Raw genomic sequence first — 15804 nt, forward strand, 5'->3', positions numbered from 1 at the left:
CTTGAATACAGGATGATTTTTAGTAATCTTAGTATTTCCAAGGACTAGCATAGTTCCAGATCCATTGTGCGGGCTTGATAATTAATAATTAATGCAATGGCAGAATATTTCTACTATGATTTCTCTTCTTCTCCCAGAGTATAAAGCAAAAGAAACATTCTGCAAACCAATTTGGTAATCTGTAAACAGTAATCATGGTAAGGATTTGTTTCCATACATCTTTTTCCATGTCACCTTAATTCTGAATATTTCAGATTGAACAGAAATTCCAGGGATCGGTATCATTTAAGGATGTGACTGTGGGCTTCACTCAAGAGGAGTGGCAGCACCTGGACCCAACTCAGAGGTCCCTTTACAAAGATGTGATGCTGGAGAACTACAGTAACCTTGTCTCAGTGGGTAAGGTCTGTTTATTATGTAATTCTAAATGACATTTTAAATTTTTCTTTTAAACCCTAATCCTCAATTAGGGTTAGATTAAATTATTAGATCCTCATGGTGGGATTAATGCACTTACAAAAACAGGAGGAGAAAAGGGATCTTTCTGTGTTCTCCACCATGTGAGGACACAGCCAAAAGATAGCTGTCTGCACACCGAGAAGAGAGGCCTCACCAGATTCTGACCATGCTGGCACCTTGATCTCAGACTTCTCAGCCTCCAGACTGTGAGAAATAAATTTCTGTTGTTTAAGCCTCCTGGTCTGTGGTATTCTGTTATAACAGCCCGAACTGACTAAGGCATCAAGTTATAATAAATGCCTGAGAATCTTAAATCAGACCCTCATCCTGGCCATAAATTTATAATGAAAAAAATGCTTTTAATTAAGAAACATATGGACATTCTGTAGAGTTTAATGATATTTAAGATTGGAAGTCAGGAGTCAATGTTTATTGGTCACTTTTGGGCACCAGGAAGACATTTGTATTTACTTCTCCAAGGAAATGTTCAGTGGCACTTTCATTGACCAGCTCTAGAAGCTTCCTTCTCTTTCAGAGGCCCTGAAGTCTAGGCCACCCGGTCCAACTCCTAAATTATTTCATTTTGACAGGGTATTGTGTTACCAAACCAGAGGTGATCTTCAGGCTGGAGCAAGGAGAGGAGCCATGGATACTGGAGGAAGAATTCCCAAGACAGAGCTTCCCAGGTGAGTTAATGTGTACTGAACAAATGAACATCAGGGAATTTATTAGTCCAGAGATTGACAACTTTACAATGTTTTTTTGAAGAATATCACATTAGAGAGTTTAATCCTTATATAAGTGACTTAAAATACTGATATTTTGAATCAAACCTCCAAATACCACTGTTACAAAAAATGTTCTCCTTTCGATTCACTTTGTGAATATTCATCATTCTTAAATTTGTCAGTAGTCCAGTTTTTGCCCACATCATCTTTACTGTTGTTTTTCTTGGTTACTCTGTGATTCTCAGAGCAATTTCAGTTGCCTGCCTTACTACCTCCATTGCTCTGCATTCCTGTTGTTATTGGCCATTTTTTGACAAGTAATTTTTGAGTACCTGCTATACTGTAAGAGCTGAGTGTAGTGTGAAGAAAATAATGTGTCTTAATGAGTTTATAGAAGTAGTGTTGTTAATGGCCACAGGTATGTGAAAAGATGCTCAACATCACTAATCACTAGGGAAATGCACATCAAAGCCACAATGAGATATCACATCACACCAGTTAGAATGGTTAGCATCAAGAAAACAAGAGTTAAGATGTGTTGGCAAGGATGTGGAGAAAAGCGAACCCTTGTACACCGTTGGTTAAGATGTAAATTGGTTCAAGCACTTTGGAAAACAGTATGCAGGTTCTGCAAAAAACTAGAAATAGAACTAGAATATGACCCAGTATTTATACTTCTGGGTTGTATACCCCCCCAAAATGAAAACAGGATATTGAAGAGATATATGCATTCTGATGTTTATTGCAGCATTATTCACAGTAGCCAGGGTATGGAAACAATCTTAGTGCCCATCAACAGATGAATGGATAAAAAAGATGTGATATATACACAGTGCATACACAGTGGAATACAGGTATACACAGTGGAATATTATCTAGCCACGAGAAGAGGTCATCCTGCTATTTGCAATATGGATGGGCTTTGAACACATTATGCTAAGTGAGATAAGTCAGATAGAGAAAGACAGGTTACTATATGATATCACTTATATGTGGAGTCTGAAAAAGCCAAACTCTTAAAAACAAGAGAGTGATGTGGTGGTTACCAGAGGATGAAAGATGAGGAAATAGGACATGCTATTTAAGGGTACCAACTTGTAATCAGTAAATAAGCCTTAGAGAGCTAATGAACAGTATAGTGAATAGAGGTATGGTATTATAATCATCAAATTTGCTAAGAGACTAGAACTTAAAGAGACTAGAACTTAATTCTTCTAACTACTAAAAAGAAATGGTAATTATGTAACATGATAGTTGTGCTAATTATTGCTACAGTGGCAGTCACAGTATAGCTTATAAATTTGTCAAGGCAACATGTTGTACACCTTAAATTTATAAAGTTATATGTCAAATATATTTTAATTTTTAAAAAAGTAGTGTTTTGATTTACGTTTCCCTGATGATTAATGATGTAGAGCACCTTTTCATGTGCTCCGTGGCCATCTACATGTCTTCTTTGGAAAAATGTCTGTTCATATCCTCTGCTCATTTTTAAATCAGATTTTTTTTTTTTTGCTATTGAATTGTATGAGTTTTCTATGTATTTTAGATATTAACCCTTTATCAAATACATAGTTCTAAATACTTTCTCCTATCAGTAGGTTGCTTTTTTCATTTTGTTGATGGTTTCCTTTTATGTGCTAAAGCTTTGAAGTTTGATGTAGTCCCACGTGTTTATTGTGCTTTTGTTGACTTTGCTTTTGGTTTCAAATCCAAAAATAAAAAATCATTGTCAAGACCACTATCAAGGAGCTTATTACTGCCTATATTTTCTTCTGGGAGTTTTATGGTTTCAGGTTTTATGTTCCCATCTTTAATTCATTTTGAGTTAGTTTTGCATGTGGCTATACAGTTTTCCCAACACCATTTATGGAACAGACTGTCCTCTCCATGTTGTATATTCTTGGATCCTTTGTCTTAAATTAATTGATTATGTATGCATGGGTTTATTTTGGGGATCTCCGTTCTGTTCCATTGATCTATGTATCTGTTTTTACGCCAGTACCATGCTGTTTGATTATTATAGCTTTGTAGTATAGTTTGAAATCAGGAAGTGTGATACTTCCAGCTTTGTTCTTTGTTCTCAAGATTGCTTTGGCTGTTAGGAGTCTTTTGTGGGTCTATACAAATTTTAGGATTGTTTGTTCTACTTCTTTGAAAAATGCTGTTGAAGTTTTGATAGGGATTGCTTTGAATCTGTAGATTGCATTGGGTCTTATGAACATATTAATAATATAATTCAGTCCATGAGCATGGAATAACTTTCCATTTATTTGTGTCTTCTTCAGTTTCTTTTATCACTGTCTTATAGTTTTCAATATGCAGGTCTTTTATCTACTTGGTTTAATTTATTTTTAGGTATTTCATTCTCTTCGATGCAGTTTTAAATGGGATTGTTTTCTTACTTTCTCCTTCTGATAGTTTGTATTAATCTATAGAAACAACAGATTTTTGTATGTTGATTTTGTATCCTCCAACTTTACTGAATTCATTCATTCTAAAAGTTTTTTGATGGAGTCTTTGGTGTTTTCTATGTGTAATATCATGTTATCTGTAAATAATGACAGTTTACTTCTTCCTTTCTGATTTCAATGGCTTTTTTTAAATTAATTTATTTATTTGGTTGCACCAGGTCTTAGTTGCGGCAGGCAGGCTCTGTAGTTGTGACACGCAAACTCTTAGTTGTGGCATGCATGTGGGATGTAGTTCCCTGACCAGGGACTGAACCCAGGCCGCCTGCCTTGGGACCGCGGAGTCTTATCTTCTCTGGTGGGGAAGTCCCTGTATGGCTTTTATTACATTTTCTTGCCTACGTCCTCTGACTAGGACTTCCAATACCATGTTGAATAGAAGTGTCAAGAATGGGCATCCTTGTCTTGTTCCTGATCTTACAGAAAAATCTTTCAGCTTTTTACCATTGAGTATGATTTTAGCAGTGGTCCTGTCATACATGGCCTGTATTATGTTGAGGTACATTTCCTCACTACCCACTTTGTTGAGAGTTTTGATCACGAATGAGTGTTGAATCTTGTCAGATGCTTTTTTTTTTCCCATCTATTGAGATGATCATTGATCTTTATCCTTTCCTAATATGTATATCACATTGATTTCCAGATGTTGACTCATCCTTTCATTCCTGGAATAAATTCCACTGCATTGTGGTGTATGCTGCCTTTAGTGGATTGTTGAGTTTGATTTACTAATATTTTGTTGAGGATTTTTGTGTCTGTCTTCATCAGGGATATTAGCTTGTAATTTTCTTTTCTTCCAGTGTCTTTGTCAGGTTTTAGTAACAGGGTCATGCTGGCCTTCTAAAATGAATTTGGAAGTGTCCCTCCCTATTAATTTTTTGGAAGAGTTTGAGGAAGATTGGTAATAATTCTTTGTTTGTTAGTATACACCAGTGAAGCTGTCTGGTCCTAGGCTTTTGTTTGCTGGGAGTTATTTTGATTATTGATTCAAACTTCTTACTAGTAATTGGCCTGTTAAGATTTTTAATTTCTCCCTGATTCAGTGTTGGTAGGTTGTATATTTCTAGGAATTTATTCCTTCTAGTTGTGAAATTTATTGTGGTATAGTTTTTTATAGTAGTCTCTTACCCTTTGTATTTCTGAGGTGTCACTTGTAACATCTTCTTTTTTGTTTTTGGTATTATTTGTTTGAGTCTTCTTTTTCTCACTGTGAGACTGTCTAAAGGTTTCTCAATTTTGTTTATCTTTTCAAAGAACCAACTCTTAGTTTCATTGATCTTTTCTACTGTATTTTTAGTCCCTATTTCATTTTTATCTGCTTTAGTCTTTGTTATTTCCTCTTCTACTAATTTGGGCTTCATTTCTCCCTCTTTTTCTAGTTCTTTGAGTTGTAAAGTTAGGTTGTTTATTTGAGAGTTTTTTTATTTCTTGATGTAAGCATTGTCATTATGAATTTCATGCTTAAAACTTTCACTTCATCCTGTGAGTTTTGGTCTATTGTGTTTACATTTTCACTTGTCTCAAGATAGTTTTTTTTCTCCTTTGAATTCTTCGATTCATTGGTGTTCACTAGCATTTTGTTTAGTCTCCAAATATATGTGAACTTTCCAATTTTCTTCTTGTAATTGGTTTTTTTCATTCTATATCATTGTGGTTGGAAAAGATGCTTGATATGATTTCAGTCTTCTTGAATTTGTTAAGACGTATTTTGTGGGCTAACACATGATCTATCCTAGAGAATGTTCCTTGTACATTTGAGAAGAATGTGTATTCTGTTGCTTTTGGGTGGAATGTTTTGTGTATATCTGTTAATTAATCGGGTCTGATGTGTTGATTAAGTCCAGTGTTTCCATATGGATTTTCTGTCTGGATTATCCATTGACAAAAGTGGGATATTATCATCCCTACTATTGTTGTATTGCCATCAGTTTCTCTCTTTAGGTCTCTTAGTATTTCCTTTACATTTAGGTGCTGCTGTGTTGCGTGCATAAATATTTACAAACGTTATATCCTCTTTGGGGTTGAATCCTTGTGATCTGTGTTGGTTTCTATGTATTAGATAAAATAGCCTCTCTCCACTCTTGAAGGAGTAGTCTCATGTAAGAGATATGTTTTACTCTTCAACTCTGCCCTAGCTCTTGGTTGTCCTTTAAAACTTTCCTATTGTCTAAACAGCCTAATTTATTTTTAGTGGCTCCCAATATGTGAGGGTGTTCCAAGACCTATCAGTGTCCCAAAGCAGAGGATCTCACTCAGAATCTAGATTCAGGCTGATTGGAGGCCAGACCCTCAGGCAGTACCTTGTAAAAAGTGCAGATATATAATTCTGTGGGACCACAGGTATAAGCCCTGCTAGCCACCAGAGCCAGGTGATCTTAGAGGTGTCTCTCTAAGATTGTAGCAGTTGCAACAGTCAGGGTACCAGACTAGTGTGGAAGTTCCTTTCTGGAAGATACCCATGAGCTGGAGTGAGGCACAGGGAGAGTGCAGAGAAGTCACCCTCCAGGTGGAGTGAGTTAGGAGAGCACAGAGTTGCCACTCATTTACTGTTTTCAAATGATAAACCTACCTTGCTTTAGAGGGGTAAGTTCCATGTGATCATCCTTTATAATCCTTTTTATACGTTACTGGATAAAATTTGATAGTGTTTTGTTGAGGATTTGTGGGTCTTCAGTACTCATAAAATGTTGATCTTAGTATTCTTGGATATTGATCTGTAGTTGTATCTTCTGATGTTTGATTTTGGTACCAGGGTAATATTGGGCTCATAGAATGAGTTAGGAAATGATCTTTTCCATCTTTTTGAATAATTAATATTAATTATTTCTAAGTGTTTGGTAAAATTCACCAGTGAAACCATCTGAACCTGAGCCCTTTTATGGGAAGTTTTAAAATGACTAATTCAGTGTTTTTACTTGTTACAGGTTTTTTCAAATTTTTCTGTTTATTCTTGAGTCATTTTCTGTATGTTTTCCTAATTTCAGGAATGTTTGCCTTTCATTAAAGTTATCTAATTTGTTGGCATATAATTGTTCATAACATTTCTTTACAATTATTTTTGGTTTTGTAATGTATAAAATATTACAATTTTGTAATGTTAGTATATTATATCCCTAGTGTATATACCATCTTTCATCTGTAATTAGTAATTTGAATCTTCTCTGTCAGTCTAACTAGGGATTTGTCAGTTTTGTTAATCCTTTCAAAGAATTATCTATTTTCTTTCTGTTCTCTGTTTCATTAATTTTTACTCTAATCTCATTTCTCTCCTTCTGCTTGCCTTGAGTTTGTATTGCTTCCCCCCCACCCCGTTTTTCTAAGGGAGAGGGTTAGGTTATTGATTTGAGATCGTTCTCCTTCAATAGTGTTATTTGCAGGTATAAATTGCCCTATAAGTACTGGTTTACGTGTGTCTCATAATCTTGGTATGTTTTGTCTTCATTTTTATTCATCTCAAAGTATTTTTCTAATTTCCCTTGTTTACTGCTTTTTTGACTCTTTTATGTAGGGATGTGTTATTTAATTTGCTCCTATTTGTGAATTTTCAAAATTCTTTTGTATTATTGATTTGTAATTTCCTTCCATCGTGCTGGCAGAATCATTTTACGTCTCTTCTGGGGCATGTTTCATGTGTACTTTTGAAGAATGTGTATTCTGTGACTTTGGAGTGGAGTTTTGTATTTATGAATGTTAGATCTGGTTGATTTATAGTGCTATTTGTGCCTTCTTTTTTGTTTCTTTGTTTTTTCTTCATATTCTGCCCAGTTGTTTTATGCATTACTGCAAGTGGGATGTTAAACTAATTATTATTGTTGATGTGTGTGTTTCACCTTTCAATTCTGTATTCACTTCATGCATTTTGAAACTGTGTTGTTAGCAGCATATATGCACTTAGATTTATGTCTCCTTTATCAGTTAACTCTTTTATCATTATATAATGCTCCTCCTTATCTTTAGTAACATCTCTTATGTTAAAGTGTATTTTGTCTGATATTAGCATAGCCACTCCAGCCTTATAGATGTTGTATACTTGTTATATGTTATTCTGTTTTTAAAATTTTCGATCTATTTGTAGCTTTGAATAAAAAGAGTATCTCTTGTAGACAGCATGTGTTTGGATTCTCACACTTTATTCAACCTGACAATTGCTGTCTTTTTACTGGATTTTTCAGTGCATTCCAAGTTTGTTATTATTCATATAGTTGGATTTACACCTGCCATTTTACTTTTTGGTGTTTACATGTGCCTTTTTGAGCCTGTGTTCTTTTTATTACTGCCTTCTTTTTCATTAAGTGGGTATATTTTAGTGTAGCATGTTGATTCCTTTAATGATAATTTTACTTAAAAAATTATTTTCCTAGTGGTTGCTATAGGATTTACTTAATAAATTCTTACCTTTTCAGAATGACTTCAGGTTTATACTACCTTATCTCCAGTGAGGTATAGAAATGTTACTCATATATAGCTCTATATTTTCTTTTCTCTTTTTGTGTTATTACTTTTGTACATAGTACATCTGAATATGCTTAAATCCCAACGATACATTGTTGTACTTATTACTTTATATAATTTGAAGTTTCTTAAAGGGACTGAGACAAGAATGGATAGCAAGTATGTATTTATGGTCTGTTACATTAACTTGCTTGTTCACCATTTCTGCTTCATTTGTTCCTGTGGATTCACATTACCATCCAGGGTCATTTCCTTACTCCATCATGGCTTTGTCCCTCTGTCTTATTTTGCTTTATTGTCAAATATGTTACATTTTTATATGCTACAGGCCCAGCACTACAATACAATTACATACATGCTGACTTATTCACTGCCTTGGTAAAATTGTTAGGGGAAGAAATTTGCCTTTATACCATCCTTTAAAATTACTAATTACTTTTACCTACAATCTTTGTGGATTTGAACTAGTGACTAGGATCACTTGCTTACAGTCTGAAGAATTTATTGCTTGTAAGACTGGTCTAGTAGCAGTGGGTTCTTGTTTTGTTTTTGCTTTCTTTTAGTTTTTTAATCTGTGGATTTATTTCATCTTCAGTTTTCAATATTTCTGCTATTTTGGTTGGCAGATTTTTTTACCCCAGCACATTGAATATGTCCTCCCACTTCCTGGACTCTGTTGTTTCTGATGAGAAGTCAGGTGTTAATCTTATTGGAGTTCCTTGTGTGTTAATAGTTGAATTTCTCTTGATGCTTATGAAGTTTTGTATTTGTTTTTTAAATATTTTTACCTGCTGCTTCTTGGCATGGATCTCTGTGTTTACCCACTTGGAGTTTATCTTGTTGAATTTGCAGATTAATATTTTTCTTTACGTTTGCAGGATTTTTGCCATCATTTCATTGAATATTTTTTCTGCTCCTTGCTCTTTTTCTCTTCTTCTGGTACTCCCTTTATGAATATTAATGTAGTTAACAGTGTCCTTCATTTACTTGAGGCTTTGTTCATTCTCTTTTCTCTCTGTTCTTTAGATTGCATTTTGTTGATTGATCTATCATCAGGTTTACTAGTTCTTCTTCCTGTAAGCTTCAATCTACTTTAGAGCCCTTCCAGTGAATTTCTGTTGCAGTTATTATAAATTTCAAATCTAGAATTTTAATTTTGTTCTCTCTCTTTATTCTTACTCTATATGTCACGAGGTGTCTTCATACCAATATTTACTTCTTTAGGCTTGGTGGTTTTTTGAACATATTTATAATAGCTGTTTTGAGGTCTGCTAAGTCCAGTATCTGCATCCTCTCACAAGCGGTTTCCATTCTTTCTAGTTCTGCTATTTTTCCACTATATGTGGAATTTTCCTGTTTCTTTGTATGTCTTGTAATTAAAAAAAAATACTTTAGATAATATTTTGTACCTACCCTCATGGTGATTCCTTCTTTCTCTGCAGAGCTTGTTATTTTTGCTTACTTATCAATATTTGTTTGGTGACTTGGCTGGACTATTTGAGTGAAATCTTTTTCTCCCACAGTGTGCTGTCTCTGATGTCACTTGTCATAGAGCTCTGCCTTGGGCATATACACTGTTCTTAGAATGACAATGATGTTAACAGGGTGCTCATTGAGTGTCTCTGTGATGGTTAATTTTACATGTCAACTTGAGTGGCTGAAAGGATGCCTGGGTAGCTGCTAAAACATTATTTCTAGATGTATCTTGGAGGATGTTTCTGGAAGCATTAGCACTTGATTCACTAGACTTGAGTAAAGAGATCCACCCTCACCAACGTGGGCATCATCCAGTCTGTTGGGGCCCAAATGGAACAAAAAGACAGTTGAAGGGCACATTGTTTCTTTTTGAGCTGGGATGTCCATCTTCTCCTGCTCTCAGACATCAGAACTCCTGGTTCTTGGTCTTTAGACTCTGAGAGTTATACCAGCAGCCCCTTAGTTCTCAGGCCTTTGACCTCAACTGGGAGTTACACTATGGGCTCCCCTAGTTCTCAGACCTTTGACTAGGGAATTATCACTGGCTTCCCTGGTTCTCTACCTTGCAGACAGCAGATGTGAGACTCTTGGTCTTAACTGCATAAACTAATTTCTTTAATAAACCTCTCTTTCTCTCTCTGTATCTATCTGTAGATATATACATATATGTGTGTATATATATATATATGTATCTCCTATTGGTTCTCTTTCTCTGCAGAGTCCTGATTAATATAATCTCTTTTGCTGATCTCTTTAACTTCTCTGCCTCTGTTGGTATCACACCTTGGCATTTAGCCTCTGCTAATTGTTGTGGTTTTTTTTTCCTGTCCCTTTCTTTTTTTCTTTTTTTTATTGGAGTATAATTGCTTTACAATGTTGTGTTAGTTTCTGCTGTACAATGACGTGAATCAGCTATATGTATACGTATATCCCCTCCCTCTTGGACCTCCCTCCCTCCACCCCCAATCCCACCCATCTAGGTTGTCACAGAGCACCAAGCTGAGCTCCCTGTGCTATACAGCAGGTTCCCACTAGCTATCTGTTTTACACATGGTAGTGCATTTATGACAAACCTAATCTCCCAATTCATCCCACCCTCCCCTTCCCCCTGTGTCCACACGTCCGTTCTCTACATCTACGTTTCTATTCCTGCCCTGCAACTAGGTTCATCTGTACCATTTTTCTAGATTCCATGTATATATGTTAATATACGATATTCGTTTTTCTGACTTACTTCACTCTATATGACAGACTCTAGGTCCATCCACATATGTACAAATGACCCAATTTCATTTCTTTTTATTAGCCTCTACTAATTAACTGATTGCTGTTTCCAACAGTGTCCTGCATCATATATTGCTGTACAGATTGGTCCAATAATTTGAGCCCCTTTCAGATGGTAGTCTTTGATGTTGCCCTTCATGTCACGATTTAGGAAATCACCTCCCGGAAAATATAAGAAAATTATTACTGTAGGAAATCTGGGTGTATGAGTGTATTTACATGAGTTTTTTTTGGTAGATAGGAACAAATCCCATAGCTTTAGATGCCTCTTCTTACTTGTCTCTCTCCCTTGTTCTTTCTGGTATATTTTTAGTTGGTCTGTGGCTTAGCTTTTTGCTCTCATGGAGCTACTAGTCTCTTAATTACTTATCACTGAAATTTCATTGTTTTCAGTGGTGACCTTAGGCTTGAACTTACCTACACTCTGTTCCACACAAAGTGAATGTTCTTGAGAAGAGATTCTGAGTTCTCTCTTCTTATGGCCTGCCTCTATCTCTGGGTGAAAAGCACTGCACCATTGCTCTGGAGCCCGGAGCTGGAACAGTGTCCTGCTTTTCTCAAAGTGACAGTGTGTTTTACGGTCAGTAGGAAATGTGTATATGTTTCTGATAGCTTGTTTTAAACATACATGGAGTACCTTTATATAAAAAATGTAAAATGTTACTGAAAAACTTAAAGAAGCTTCATATATGTGAATATATGTATCTGGCTGATCACTGGAAGGGCCAACATCATAAAGATGTATTCCTCTCTAAATTCATGTATCTATTCAATTAATTCTAATTGGAGTTCCTATGAACTTTGTTGTGTTTGTTGTTTTCAAGAAGTCAAGTTACCCCTTAAAAAGTTAGAACCCAGAAAATGATTGAGATATATAATAAGCCTGTGGTAATTTGGTTTGTTGGTTTGGTTCAAGGAGAACCCAGAAGATGACCTTTCCATGTATGGGAACTTGATCTTTGGATAGATCTGGCACTGCAAATCATTGTCAAAAGATAGGAGAGTTTTCTAAATTGAAGTTAATGCATGTAGTGTGTTACTTACACGTATCATTACTGTGTCTCTCCACTGGGATGTAAGGTTCATGAAAGCAGAGATTTTGCCTGTTTTCTTTTCAGCTGTGTCTCCACTTCCTAGAATAATGCACATAGCAAATACTCAAAAATGTGATGAATGTTAGCCTCTTATAAGTTAATATAAAAATACAGCTCAATTTTTAAAAAATGGTCATAAGGCAAAGATGCAAAGCTTCATTGGTAATAGAGAAATGCATAATAAGACTAGAATTAAATACCACTTTATATCTATTTAAATAAAAAGAATTGTAGAGTCTAACAATACCAAATATTGTTTATAGTGCAGAGAAATGAATGTTTTATTCAGTGCTATGGCCAGATCACGTCGGAAAACAATTTGTTATTACCTTTTATAGTTGAATATACACATTCCCTTTGATCTAGTTTTATACTAATATCCTTGAGATACACTTTTATATCTCAAACTGTGATGAGGAATTGGTGTTTCTGTTTTCTTTAAAGATTTAAAATATATTATTGATAAATATTTTCATAAAGCGTAAGCAAAAGATACAGAGCAAAGACATACAAAATATAGGCTTTGCGTTTTTTATTACAGGCAAAACTTGGATACATTGTGGGTTTGGTTCCACTAAAGCGATATATCCCAGTAAAGTGAGTCATAACAATCTTTTGGTTTCCCAGTGCATATAACAGTTTTATTTATACTATACTGTAGACTGTTAAGTGTGCAATAGCATTATGTCCAAAAAAAGCCAATATATGTATCTTAATTTAAAAATATTTTATTGCTAAAAAATGCTAACCATTATGTGAGCCTTCAGTGAGTTATAATCTTTTTGCTGGTGGCAGGTTTGAAATATTGTAAGAATTACCAGATGTGACACAGAAACATGAAGTGAGCAAATGCTGTTGGAAAAAAGACAGTGTTGCAGGGTTGCCACAAACCTTCCTTTTACAATTTGTTGCCACAAATTTGTAAAAAATGCAGTATCTGTGAATCTCAATAAAGTGAAGCACAGTAAAATGAGGTATTCCTGTATTAGATTCAAATGTAAAATTATGCTTTAAAGTTTCTGTTAAAAAAAATAATTTTCTACACCCAGCCAAGATGGAATAATAGGGACTGGATTTACCGTCCGATCTGAAACAACCAAAACGATCAGACAAAGTAAATGAAACAGTGAATTTCAAGACAGTAGTCATCAACTAACCAATGGCAGAAATTACTCAGAGCCAGAAAACATAGGACTTGAGGTCTGTGATCACCCTCCAGGTCACTGAACCCTGATAGAGCCTTGTACTCTTGCTAAATTAGGAATTGGAGTTGACAGTCCAAAGAGATTAAGGCTGCTTACAGTTCACAGGACAGAGGACAAAATAGGCAGTAACTGCACAGAGAGAAAAGTCTGGATATCTACAGTGGATTGTCCTTGAGTATTCAGCAGAATATTGATCAGCTCATATAGTGAAGAAATTAAAGAAAATTTGAAAATGACTGGAAGACACAGTGTACAGCACTCACAGAGGGCCCGGAAAAAGACTGTTCTCACCAGCCAGAGTGGAAAAAGTCGTAATTCACAGAGTGTTAGGTAGAATACTTAGAAAAGTCTTGCCTCAGAGTGAGCAGTAAGGCACCTTGGAATGAATACTTATTTAAAAGGCTGCAGTGCTGTGTCAGTATCAGATGGAATACATTTCAAAGCCAAGGATATTGCTAGTGAAATGATTTTTAAAATAATGATGAGATTAAATTTATCAAAAGAATTTAACAATCCTAGGCTTTAATGCCACTATTAAAGTTTTTCAAAGTGTGTGAAGAAGAAACTGATACAACTTGAAGAAGACAGATCCATAATTATAGTCAGATGTTTCAGCCTCTGTCTCCCAGTAACCAATAGAAGAAGGAAATGGCAAATGAGCACAAAGATATAGTAGACTTGAACAACACTAAATAACCAAATTGACTTAATTGACAGTTATAAAGTATCCCTCCCCTCCCCAAACCAGTGGAATACACATTCTTTTTAAGGACACATAAATATTTACCAAGGTAGATTACTACATTTTTGGACATAAAACAAGTCTGAATAAATTTAAAGGGATACAAATCATTTAAAGTATTTTCTTTTACCAAAATAGAGTTAAATCTGGTTCAATTAAAAATCGGTAACAGAAAGATTTGTAAAATCCCTAAATACAGTGGAACCTTGAATAACATGCGTTTGAACTGCACAGGTCCACTTATACTGGATTCTTTTCACTACATACTACAGTACTCCATGGTCCATTGTTGGTTGAATCCATGGATGGAACCCTGGCTATGGAGGGCTGATGGTAATTTTACCTGTGGATTTTCAACTGTGTGAAGGGTCAGTGCCCCTAACCCCTGCATTGTTCAAGAGTCAACTGCAGTTAGAAACTTAGTAATGCACTTCTACATAACCCATGGTTCAAAGAAGAATTCAAAGGGGAAATTAGAAAGTATGTTGAACTTTTAATGAAAATAGAATTTGTGGGTGGGAATTCCTTGGTGGCCTAGTGGTTAGGATTCCGGGCTTTCACTGCCATGGCCCAGGTTCAGTCTCTGGTCAGGGAACTGACTGAGATCCTGCAAGCGCCATGGCACGGCCGAAAAAAAAAAAAAAAAGGGGGAAAAAGAATTTGTGGGAAATTTATATATAAGATTTTTTTATATAGGTAACATAAAATTGATATAATATTTCATTGATTTCATTATTTTCCATCCAGATCTTTATTACTTCTTTTCTTTTGCTTACTTTCGGATTTAATTTGCTCTTTTCAGGTTTTTTAGAGTGGAAGCCGCTAAGGTAATTGATTTGGGACCTTTCTTCTTAGGCAACCAAATTAATTTTGTGTGTGTGTATCTCAGAGAAATATATATGGAATTCTGTGTAGGTGGCATACATGTAGTGTATTTTATATATTTAATATATAACGTAAATTTCATGCATATGGGAATATATATCCAACACACACATGTGAAATTTGTGTTGGATAAGAAGGAAATTCTCAAATCAGTCGCTTCAGCTGCTTGTACCTTAAAAATCCAGAAAAAAAGAACAAATTAAGCCCATAGTAAGCAGAAAAAAATGAAATAATAAAAAACAAAGTGGAAAACAATGAATAGAGAACATAGTTGAGAAAATTAGTGAAATCAAAAGCTGGTTCTTTGAGAAGACCAGTAAAATTGATAACTTTCTAGATGAAACATTATTGATATCAAGAATGGGAGTGGTGATATCACTAAAAATTGTACAGATATTTTGAGGAAAAATAAGGGAATATTGGACCTGTAACTTTATAAATTCAGCAATTTAGATGAAATGGGCAGTTTCCTTCAAATAAATGACTACCAAAGCTTACTCCAAAGGAAATAGATAACGATTCCACAAAGAAGATCCCAGGTCCAGATGGCTTTATTAGTGAATTCTGCCAGACGTGAAATAATACCGATTCTACCTAAATGGCTTCCAGAAAATTCAGGAGGAGACTATACTGGAAATTCATTCTTTGAGGCCAGCATTGCCCTAATACCCAAACTAGACAAAGACATTGTCAGAAAAGAAGCTACAGACCAGTGTGTATTTTGAACATAAATGCAAAAACTCTAAATAAGATTTTAGCAATTAGAAACCAAAAATATATTAAAAGGCTCAACATCATGACCAAGTGGAATTAATCCTAGGAAGGCTTTTTTGACATTTGGAAGCAGTCAGTGTAATTCTCTGTATAAAGGCCAACTTCATGGATATGCAGCCTGTTTAGTAACACAGTACTGCACTCTCAGAAGGGGCCCCGTACTTGGTTTAATGCTCTACAGTTGCCATCTCAAAATTCCTAACAGTTTTGTCTTTGAACTTGCGATTTGTGTGG

At 35.2% G+C, this 15804-nt stretch overlaps 1 protein-coding gene across 1 annotated transcript in view; it reads left to right on the plus strand.

Annotated features, from left to right (window-relative positions):
* The first annotated feature begins 257 nt into the window (after window positions 1–257).
* The window catches only part of LOC103069424 (zinc finger protein 33B-like), a 29640-nt gene continuing 14093 nt past the window's right edge, over window positions 258–15804 (plus strand). The window contains 2 exon segments of the mRNA XM_082931416.1: window positions 258–399; window positions 1050–1145. Of these exon segments, the coding sequence (XP_082787542.1) occupies window positions 366–399; window positions 1050–1145 (130 nt within the window). The 5' untranslated portion in view covers window positions 258–365.

This window comes from Lipotes vexillifer, unplaced genomic scaffold (assembly GCF_000442215.2).
Source record: "Lipotes vexillifer unplaced genomic scaffold, Lipotes_vexillifer_v1.1 scaffold1181, whole genome shotgun sequence".
NCBI classification, from domain to species: domain Eukaryota; kingdom Metazoa; phylum Chordata; class Mammalia; order Artiodactyla; family Lipotidae; genus Lipotes; species Lipotes vexillifer.